An 11,732-nucleotide genomic window follows, 5' to 3' on the forward strand; every position below is an offset into this window, starting at 1 on the left:
TGATATTTGTGCATCTGTAACTTTCTCACTCACCATTATTCACGATTCATTCAGGATTATCCGTAATCATGGTAGCATCCACATTAAGGTAGAAGTGTTTATAAACATATTCAATTCTTATTTACAATATAATTAACTAAAAAATGGCACATTACATTATTTACCATTCCTTTCTTTTGGGCACAAAATAATCTGAAACACAACCAAAATAAACAGCAAATGCATCCAACAAATTTGTATAGTCACAAGCTTGATGTAGTTGTTACGTGCTATGAATATGGGACCAAATACATCGTTTTTTACTACTTTAATACACATAAGTGAATTTGTCCTAATACTTTTGGTACCCTAAAACGGGACTATGTACAAATTGTGCTGTATCTCTTAACGATTTATTCGATAGGGATGGAAATACCCTCAAATTAAAGCTAACGGTCTGCACTTTAACCTTATTGTCATTGTATCATTTCATATCCAAAAGTTACAGAGTACAGCGCCATTAAAAATATATATCACGTTCCCTAACTCACTAGCTAGCTAGTTAGTGGGGTGCGTGCTAATAGCGTTTCAATCGGTGACGTCACTCGCTATGAGACCTTGAAGTAGTTGTTCCCCTTGCTCTACAAGAGCCGTGGCTTTTGTGGGACAATGGGTAATGATGCTTCGAGGGTGGCTGTTGTCAATGTGTGCAGAATGTCCCTGGTTCGAGCCCAGGTAGGGGTGAGGAGAAGGATGGAAGCTATACTGTTACATAAGTTCAAACTTTTGGAGCTCACTGTATGTTCAAACACACTGACACACTATTACCCACTCTGCCTGTCTTTAATAACACCATGTAGCTCAGGACAAATGAAGACCAGTAAATACATAAACCTGGAGAAAACACAACTGTGATTAATACACTATTTGTTTTATATTAAAATCATTTTGAAATAGGTTTAAACTTAAGAAACTTAAACCTGCATGCTAAAAGTGCATGTCAGAAACTCAATCGAAAATACTAAATCATGTTTGAAACTGTTGCTGACATAGTACCAAAACACAATAACATATTTATCTGCCAAGGTTACAAGATAAGATCATTGAAGATAATGATATGACAAGACACATTTGACTGAACGGCAAAGTGAGAGAGAGAGATGTGATGGTCATGTGTTAAGTTCACGTTACTCATTACAGTCATTATACACAGATGTAGGATCTTAATTTGAGCAGGTTTGTTACAACAGGAAAATAATCCTCCAGCAACAGCAAATGTGAATTATTATGTGGATTATTATTAATGGACATTTATGTAGGGATTGATACATTTCCATTAGAGCAAATCAAGTCTGATATTGTAAAGTGGATACATTATTTATAGCTTTGCAATTCCTGCTGTGCAAGAAAATTCTTAGCAACAAAATGGTGGTCAAATTAAGATCCTACTTCTGTATAGATCAAAGTTTCATCAAGACTCTGACTTTATTGGCCTGTTTACAATAGCAGATAAACACATATCCAACTTCTCCAGATTAAACATGGGCTCTGTCAATGCGCCATGGAGGATCACCACTTTCATTGCAATTCTGGTTGTGTTCAAGGTAGGGCACACATCCTATGTTATTGAAAGGAATTGACTTAATTATAATAATTGTACATTTGATCAATTATATGTTGTGAGTCAAGCAGTGTCTCTTTTTGTTGTAGGTGCAAGCTGTTCCGACACGTTATGGTAAGTTCCAGATCGTCTCGTGCATAAGGGTGTATGTGTGATAATGCTCTGTGTTCTTACAGAATGGTTTCTCTGTTGAATGAATAGGTGGTGATGCAGATGCAGGTGAATTGCGAGAGGATATACTTGATATCAATTCAGGTAATTTTCTCTACCCTCTCTCAGTTAAACTGTAACATTACTGAAGTTATATAATAATATGTGCAATAATCTCACAAATCTGGCAATATTTATTTTGCTGAGAGTGATAGATTTGTTTATTTCCTGATATTTCAGAAGCAGATCTAAATCTCTTTGAGGGAGACATTGCAGGTGATGTAAGTACACTTCTCTTCACAGCCTTGTTCTATGTAATAGTTGACTAAACATAAATCAGTTAGCCTCATTTTTTTTATTTTATGGATTTTGCAGCCAAGGCGAAATGCAATCCTGGATGAAACGAGAAGATGGAAGTTTCCCATTCCTTACATCTTGACAGATTCTTTGGGTATGTAGGCTCTACCAACCATGTCTCAATGCTGTGTGAAATACATTCATTGACAACATTCTGAAAACCAGTTCATATTCACGCCCTCAGAGCTGAATGCAAAAGGTGTTATTCACCAGGCATTCGAAGCATACCGCCTGAAATCCTGTGTGGACTTCAAGCCCTATGAGGGAGAAAGCACATACATCTCCTTCACAAAGCTGAGTGGGTGAGTTCAGCCAAATACACTGTAATGTCATGAGCTCTTGGTTAACTTTATGGATCGTCTGTCACTACAAAGCATAAAATACAAGGTTATATGGAAAGCACAGGTTAGAAAATGCTTATCTAAGGAAATGACATGCGTCTACCGATTCCAAACCTGTAATAAACGGTGACGCCTCTTTTAGTGTAAAGTCGAGGAATATTGTATGTCACACTCTGACCTTAGATATCTCTGTTTTCTTTATATTTGGTTAGGTCAGGGTGTGACGAGGGTGGGTATGCTAGTTTTTGTATTGTCTAAGGTGTTTGTATGTCTAGGGGTTTTGTAGGTCTAGCTATTTGTATGTCTATGGTGGCCTGATATGGTTCCCAATCAGAGGCAGCTGTTTATCGTTGTCTCTGATTGGGGATCATATTTAGGTAGCCATTTTCCCTTTTGTGTTAGTCGATTCTTGCTCTATGTTTAGATGCCTGTCTGCATTATTCATATTAGCTTCATGTTTGTTTTGTTGTTTTGTTAGTTTGTTCAGTGTTCATTCTTTTAATAAATATAGAATGTACGCAAACAACTCTGCGCCTTGGTCCGATTCATACGACGAACGTGACAGAATATACTAAAGCATTTTGTTGAGTACTATCCTTCATGTCACCATTGTTATGATGAGGTACATATTCTGTGTGGACCACAGTAAAGTAATGTTATGGTGAAATATAAAGTAAGCTGTACGATTGTAAATCAGTTTTCTCCACAGAACAAATGAGGAAACATTGTATTGTTCCTATTTTTCCTTTAGCACATTTTTCTTACTTACTTTTTTAAAACTCTTCATTGTTGGTTAAGGGCTTCTTGGTTAAGGGGATCATTTATGGATCATTTAGCGATTTGATTTAGAATTTTAGAACCCCTTCAGGTCAAAAAAATATATATTAAAAAATGATTGATAAAATATTACATTAGGCTTTTATTACTATAGCCCATAGAAACACATTGAAAAACACATTCATAATTGTTTTTTTAAGTGTCTGTCATATATCTAGGAGCTCAGAAATATTGCGTTTTTTTAATACACATATTTAAACCCTTTTGGGGGGTAGGCAGAAAACTACCTTCATACTTCCATTCATTTTTTGAAACTAGTACCAGTTACCTTCAAACGAGTCCCATGACACAATCGTTTTCGTGAGAATCTCCCCTTTCCACAGTGGGGTCACATTAGTTTGTAGCCGGAACAGTTTGGACAGATGAGTCCCCTGACACTTGTGGGGGTCATAATAGATATATAATAGGCAAAATAGTTCAGATGTTACAGGCGTTTTCGTGAGAAGACCGATTTTGGGGGGATGTCTCATGGTGTGACAAACACTTTTCAACACGACATCTGGGGAGGTGGATTGAGAAACATCCAATGCAAAACAAACGGATATCTCGATCTTAAATTGACAGATTTTGATGGGGATTGTGTGAATCGACACGTAGGGATAATTAAGGTCTATTAAGTAAGCATTTCTCGGTATGTGACGAATAACATTTGTTTAAATTTGATTTGATTTTGTGTTTACTCTCGTGTCATAATGCGTAATCCTGTCTGTGACGGCCACAGATGCTGGTCATTTGTAGGAGATGATAAGGTAGGACAGAACCTCTCCATAGGGGCGCGCTGTGACACCAAGGCCATCGTGGAGCACGAGCTCCTCCACGCTCTGGGCTTCTACCATGAGCAGTCACGCTCTGACAGAGACGACTACGTCAAGATCTGGTGGGACCAAATCATAGAAGGTGGGTGTGATGGAGTTAAGCACAGACGGTGGCAGATGCAAGTATCAGTTGTGTATCAAAGTGTACACAGATTTGCAGATGTTATCACAGGTAGAGCAAAATGCTTGTGTTTTTAGCTCCAACAGCACAGTAATACCTAGAAATAGGAGAGAAAAAAAACACATTCCACACAAGAATAAGTGCAAATCTTACTTGGAAAAGTGATTTACAAGCGTCTAACAATTTTGAATAACACATTCTGTAACCTGCATATCTACAGGAAAGGAGCACAACTTTAACAAGTATGAGGACGACTTCATCACAGACCTGAACACGCCATATGACTATGAGTCCGTCATGCATTACAGGCCATTGTCTTTCAACAAGAACGCCACCATCCCTACCATCACCACAGCCATCCCAGCATTCAATGAGATCATCGGACAGCGTCTGGACTTCAGCGCAGTAGACCTGCTCAGGCTGAACCGCCTGTACGACTGCAGTAAGTGACCCAGATGGAATGACCTACATGATCAAACTGCAAGAGCCATCAACTTTGCTCAGTAGCATCAAATAAAGCATAAGGAAATTATGATGAACAACCACAGCCTTAGACATTGCCATTCTGATAGAGATTTGATGATGATGATTATGAATAACAGCTAACAGAGTTGCCGTTGTTGCAGCCAATACACACACTCTCCTGGACCAGTGTTCCTTTGAGCTGATCAACATCTGTGGTATGATCCAGGGTGAGACTGATGAGGCAGACTGGGTCCAGACACTGAGCAGCGCTGAGGAGCCAGACCACACACTGGCAGGCCGCTGCAGAGGTTCCTACAGTACTACCTACACACACAGACAAAATCTTTCACATTCTTCATCCTGTCGTGACTTTACTTTCATTCATATGATGACTGTTATTCATCTAATCAACTGACTACGTTCAAGTGTTTCCCGATTGAATGAATAATGTTACAATTAACGCATAAGAAATTTGGGCCACCATGAGAGCGGTTGTTTATTTAGTTACCATCTCCTTAATTAAACTCTAAAAGGCCTTTACTTATCACATCCATAAAACAGTCAATGTATGAATCAACCCCTCATATCATATCATCATTCTGAACAGTCAAAACCTCCTGCATCTGCAAAAACCTCAGCCTTACTTATGATTCAGTACTACACAAATTTGACTTATTTACGAGCTAACTAAATGATAACACAGGATAAACATACACACTCAATACATTAGAAACAGGTCCCTAGCAGACTGTCACAATATTGCAGCTTGTTACAAAGGAGATGGAGAGGGCGAGAGAGAGGGGCAGAGACATAACACTTTGGTACATTTAGAAACTACTCTCACAGTAATCATATACTTTGCACACGAACCGCCGCCCGTTTGGAGTAAGAAATCAGGAATGCATTCACGTGTAAATGCCTTGGTTCGCCGGGAATCTCGGTTGGAACCAAGCCTACTTGGAAGGGGTTTTGTTTGGGCCTTTCCGAAGCACGCTCCAAAAGGGTCCCCACCTGTCTCTTCTACTGTTGTCCTCTGCCGTTGTCCAGTATCCATTGACTTGTCGCATAGTCCTGAACAGAACTACAGAGTTTATTCTACTTTCCATTCGCTCCTGAACCTTTCTCTTTGAATATAGGCTAGCCAGCAGTGTCGGTGGTATACATTCGGGGATGAGATTAAGAAGAGTAGTAGTATGGTCCCGCTTAAGTTCACTTTTCTAGATACTTTACTTAGGACAGCTGATCAGCTGTACCAGTGATTGTCTAGGGGGTGACTATCGTCTCTACCTCGTGTTGAGATTTCAGAGTTCGAACCACTTGAGACGCCTTTCTGTTCTCATATGTGAATTCTTAAGCCCTCGTTTTATACAGTTCATTCAAAATGGGATTGTTCGAGAGCCTGACATGCTCTCTGACCTCCCTCAAGGGGCAGTGACTACTCACTTGTACAAAGTTATAGAAACAATTTCCTCTTATATTTCTAACATCACATCGTTCTCTTAACAAAAACACTTTCATCATTGTTCATATTTTCACAACGTATTGAATGGAGATTTCGCACATGTAGTGGGTATACTTTCCAAGTTAAAGTATTTCCTTTATAACATGTTTAATGACATCACAAAATAACCAAAAATGTCACCATTCCCAAGTTCTCTGTTGGGAATATTGTTCCAGTATTCACTTTTGAATGAGTTAAAGTTTCCGTGGGAAAAGTCTCTGGAGATAAAGCACATTCCTTTGTGAATTTGGAGAGGGAGACACTGGATCTCCTCTCCTTTAATTTACAACAGGGTGTGAGGTGTCAACCCCCCCACACCAATTCCCTCCTCCCCCTATAAATTTGGATCCTCACAGGACAGTCATGACAATCCTTCCACTTGATGTTAGCAATCATATATGGTTGGTTAAGTATTTGTACTGTATCAATGACCTTCTCTGTAGATGCTGGCTATTTCATGAGGTTTGACACATCTAAAGCGACAGTGGGGAAAAGCGCTCTTCTAGAGTCACGCATCCTCTACCCTAAGAGGAAGGAGCAGTGTCTGCAGTTCTTCTACAAGATGGTTGGGGCCCCCGGGGACAGGCTGTTTGTGTGGGTCAGAACAGACGATGGGACAGGAAATGTCTGCAGTGTCAAGAAGGTCCATACCATCACAGGTACTGTATTCAGGATAACTCCGCTTTCAACAAAATACATAAATATGTTACACATATGGTTTGTGGAGTTTTGATAGTGTCTGTGTTCCAGGACTATTGGAAGGTGATCAGGAAGCTGATCAGATGTCTTATTTCCTCAGGTGATGGAGATGACTCCTGGAATGTAGCCCACGTGACCTTGAAGGTCAAAGAGAGGTTCCGCTACTTCTTCCAGGGCACGGTAGGGTCCAACAACAATGCAGAGGGGGCCATCTTGATCGATGACATCACATTAACAGAAACCACCTGCCCCAGCGGTGTTTGGAGAATTCAGAACTTCACTGGCCTGCTCGCCATAACTCCAGCCGGAGGGCGCATCAGGAGCAAGCCATTCTACAGCGCTGAGGGTTATGCTTACGGGATCAGCCTCTACCCCAAGGGAAGAGACGGCACATATCCTGACTATGTGGGTGTGACCTTCCATCTATGCAGCGGGGAGAACGATGGTGTGATGGAGTGGCCAGTGATCAACAGGCAGGCCACCGTCACTGCCATGGACCAGGACCCTGACGCTAAGCTGAGGATGTCTGCCACCAGAAGCTTCACCACCGGTCAGTTAATGTAATCAAATGCTTATGAGTCCCTTACATAAAATATGTCTTGCATCGCATACAAACAGGCACAGTATTGTTCAGTATTTACTGATTCGCTGTGAAATTGTATACGCTTGATGATCTTAGTCCACCATAAAATATACTATCAAAAGTACACACCAGGCAATCTTTTGATACATGTAAAATAATTGTCTTTGTAACATGTTAATACCTTAAACTGTTTTTTCCCCCCAGATACTACTAACCCATATTGGGTCAAGCCCACCAGCACCAGTGGGGCGGAGTGGGACGCGAGCTCCAACTGCTACAGAGGATCTGAGTATGGATGGACTACGTTCCTCTCTCATGACCAGTTGCACAGGAGAAGCTTTCTCAAGAACGATGATCTCATCATTGTTGCCGACTTTGACGGTGAGGGCCTGTACATCAAACTTGACAACATCAGTTTATTTGCACTACATACAAAATAGCGAGACATACAGTGCATTCAAAAAGTATTCAGACCCACTACACTTTTTCCACATTTTGTTACGTTACAGCCTTATTCTAAAATGGATTACATAAAACATTTTACTCATCCACCTACACACAATACCCCATAATGACGAAGCGAAAGCAGGTTTTTTAGAAATTTTTGCAAATGTAAAAAAACAAAAACAGAAATACCTTAGTTATAGAAGTATTCAGACACTTTACTATGAGACTTGAAATTGAGCTCAGGTGCATCTTGTTTCCATTGATCATCCTTGAGATGTTTCTACAACTTGATTGAAGTCCACCTGTGGTAAATTCAAAGGCACACACCTGTCTATATAAGGTCCCACAGTTGAAAGTGCATGTCAGAGCATAAACCAAGCCATGAGGTTGAAGGAATGGTTTGTAGAACTCTGAGACAGGATTATGTCAATGCACAGATCTGGGGATCTGGGGATGGGTACCAAAAAATTACTGCATCATTGAAGGTCACCAAGAACACAGTGGCCATTCTTAAATGGAAGACATTTGGAACCACCAAGACTCTTCCGAGAGCTGGCCGCCCAGCCAAACTGAGAAATTTGCGGAGCAGGGCCTTGGTCAGGGAGGTGACCAAAACCCCATGGTCACTCTGACAGAGCTCTAGAGGTCCTCTGTGGTGATGAGAGAAACTTCCAGAAGGACAACCATCTCTGCAGCACTCCACCAATCAGGCTTGGCACATGAGAGCCTGCTTGGAGTTTGACAAACGGCACCTAAAAGACTTTCAGACCATTAGAAGCATGAATGCTAAGCGTCACGTCTGGAGGAAACCTGGCACCATCATTACGGTGATGCATCGAGGTGGCAGCATCATGCTGTGGGGATGTTTTTCAGCGGCAGGGACTGAGAGACTAGTCAGGATCGAGGGAAAGATGAACAGAGCAAATACGACTGGGGCAAAGGTCCACCTTCCAACAGGACAACGACCCTAAGCACACTGCCAAGACAACGCAGGAGTGGCTTTGGGACAAGTCTCTGAATGTTCTTGAGTGGCTCAGCCAGAGCCTGGACTTGAACATGATCTAACATCTCTGGAGAGGCCTGAAAATAGCTGTGCAGCGACACTCCCCATTCAACCTGACAGAGCTAGAGAAGATCATCAGAGAAGAATGGGAGAAACTTCCTAAGTACAGGTGTGCCAAGCTTGTAGCGTCATACCCAAGAAGTCTCGAGGATGTATTCGCTTCCAAAGGTGCTTCAACAAAGTACTGAGTAAAGGGTCTGAATACTTATGTAAATGTGATATTTCAGTGGTTTTGCGTTGTCATTATGTAGTACTGAGTGTAGATTAAGGTGTATATTGTTATGTGATGATTTGAACAGTTTCTGACTGTTACTATTTAACCTAACCCACGTCACCCTAAAACTGTGCAAAGCAATCAATTGACATGGTCACTTGACAGCAAGAGACAAAATAGAGTTGAATAATTTAGCAGTTGGATTATTACACCACAAAACAACAAAAACAACCACATTCTCTCTCCTAACACTAAACAAGTATTAGTTGTGGATGTGTTCCAGATTTGACCCATCTGGTGAAGATGGAGGTCCCTGTCCAGCCAAAGAGTCCCAGTGGTGACCTCCCAGAGGAGGAGACCCCCAGACAGGAGAAGGAGATGGCTGACGGTCCCAAACACAGACAGGCACGGGCCATCCCTAGTGACCCGTGTAGCCCCGACCCCTGCCTCAACGGGGGAGTGTGTGTGGTTGAGAAACATGGGAAAGCCACGTGCAGGTGTGTTTACAAGTATGACCTGCACAACCCCATACCAACACCTAGGGTTCAATTCAATCTTTATTTCGGAAATTTCGTGCTGCAGCGTGATTGAAATGTAAAGACAATGTTCCCACGTTTACGGAGACTACATTCACGGTAAACGCTGCATATTTCGGCTCAATCTGAAATTATCTTTACATAGTAATTGCGCTATAATGCTGAATTGATAGTGCAGTTACTGTGTGACAAACCATACACTAATTTCCTTTTCTGTTTTTTCATACACATCTTTGTCTTTGTTGACTGATTCTGTAATTGTGAAGTTTGACATGGGCACATCACATCTGAGTCACTACTTGCAATATACAGTACATTATCATTTTGACATGCTCCCTGCATTTTTACTAGGGTTTTTGTGTCCATGAAAGCACAGTACAATATGGTATAGGAGACAAGGAGTGAGTATGTGTATTCACTGTTATCACTGACTCATAATGGCTGTTATTCTCACTAAGGTGTGCCACTGGCCAGGCCACATACTATGCTGGTGAGACGTGTGAGAAGCAACATATCGATGGCCGCATTCTGGGCGTTCTGATTGGTGGAGCGGCAGGGACGATCGTGCTGACTCTGGCCATCTTCTCAGTCATCCGGAGAGTTCACTGAGTCACCATACTGCGTCACAGCTATACTTATGTACCACCTCAATTCCAATGCCTCTCTAAGAAACAGTGATTATAGATTGCCACGTGTATTGTACATTTGAAATTGTTATTTTGAATCAATAAGAACTCCTTGACCATGGCTGGCATTCAATCAATTCATTGCAGGGAGTGACTTTTCATAGACCAGTTCACTCTCCACTGTATGTGAAATGATTTATGAAATTACTTATGTTTATGTCAGGTTTGGACACTTGTAATTTGCTCAATAATTGTTTATTTAACTAGGCAAGTCAGTTCAGAACAAATTCTTATTTACATTGACGGCCTACCAATCACGGCTGGAATCGAACCAGGGACTGTAGTGACACCTCTTGCACTGAGATGCAGTGCCTTAGACCACTGCACCACTCAGGAGCCTCAATGAAATAATGAAATAATTGCTTCTGTGAGATTTATGTTTCTTTATTTGATTGATTATTAGATGATTGCAAGAGCACACACACATACAGATAACAATGTAAAAAAATAAACATTAACATAGGGCTAGATTTAATTCAGATTGCGGAAGATCCATGTTACAGCGTAATTGACATTGAAAGGCAATTTCCGATTGGACTGACATTACTGTGACTGCAGACTCTGAGAAATGTGGGAACATTGCCTTTAAATGTCAATCACACTCTGGATTGAATCTAGGCCATAGACGAATGGAGATACTACCCTTCCCTAATAAAGCTAGTTAATCTAGGGGCTCTATTCATTCCGTAGCACTGAAGATCTTAACATTTTTATGTGGATCTTCCACGATACTTTGTCGAAATGGATTGAATCCAGCCCTAGGTTTCTCATTCTATTACATAAATGCATATGCTATACAGCCACAAATGATACTCCTATTTTCCAAACAATGAATTGGTGGCAGCGGGTTTAAATTAAAAAAGACAATTAGGCCGGGATTCAATCAAAGGCACGTTGTCTACAAGTGCACAGCACTTGAAGGGCATTTTCAAGGTAATTTCAGCTTGAGCCAATATCCGCAGTGTTTACTGTGAATGCGATCTTTGCAAATGTTGGGGAAATAGCCTTTAAAAGGCACTTTGTCAGTATGCAATGTGTTTGTCTACAACATGCCTGGAATCCTGGCCTTCATTTATTACAATAACTTTGATTGCCACAGTTCATCTACAGTTATAAATAATGCAAGTACAGGAAAACTCAATCAATTGAATCATTAGTATTATTAACCAAATGCCATTGACCAACACAACAGTAATATTATGACATCATAGTATGCTACTGTACTGTTTGTAGAAAATAAGTGTACAGGAAATCACAAAGATGTGTTTAGCAATTGATTCATGTCTAGGAATTCAGATATTAATATGAAACATGATA

General features: G+C 40.8%; 1 protein-coding gene across 1 annotated transcript; it reads left to right on the forward strand.

The window, feature by feature from the left end:
• Window positions 1-1,489: 1,489 nt before the first annotated feature.
• mep1a.2 (meprin A, alpha (PABA peptide hydrolase), tandem duplicate 2) lies at window positions 1,490-10,476 on the forward strand. The gene is made up of 14 exons (XM_064925148.1): window positions 1,490-1,583; window positions 1,690-1,714; window positions 1,802-1,855; window positions 1,991-2,031; window positions 2,126-2,201; window positions 2,292-2,409; window positions 4,007-4,182; window positions 4,442-4,663; window positions 4,848-4,994; window positions 6,631-6,846; window positions 6,987-7,436; window positions 7,674-7,850; window positions 9,477-9,690; window positions 10,188-10,476. Exons 1-14 carry the CDS (start codon window positions 1,521-1,523, stop codon window positions 10,336-10,338), a joined length of 2,130 nt encoding a protein of 709 aa, XP_064781220.1. The 5' UTR covers window positions 1,490-1,520; the 3' UTR covers window positions 10,339-10,476.
• The last annotated feature ends 1,256 nt before the right edge of the window (window positions 10,477-11,732 follow it).

This window comes from Oncorhynchus masou, chromosome 19 (genome assembly GCF_036934945.1).
Source record: "Oncorhynchus masou masou isolate Uvic2021 chromosome 19, UVic_Omas_1.1, whole genome shotgun sequence".
Lineage (NCBI taxonomy): Eukaryota > Metazoa > Chordata > Actinopteri > Salmoniformes > Salmonidae > Oncorhynchus > Oncorhynchus masou.

Bases quoted from the DNA above. Each gene is read 5' to 3' on its own strand.
- mep1a.2 (XM_064925148.1), top strand. From the start codon at position 1,521: ATGGGCTCTGTCAATGCGCCATGGAGGATCACCACTTTCATTGCAATT. The intron at 2,032-2,125 runs GTAAGTACACTT...TGGATTTTGCAG, and splicing joins AGGGAGACATTGCAGGTGAT to CCAAGGCGAAATGCAATCCT. The intron at 2,202-2,291 runs GTATGTAGGCTC...TCACGCCCTCAG, and splicing joins CATCTTGACAGATTCTTTGG to AGCTGAATGCAAAAGGTGTT.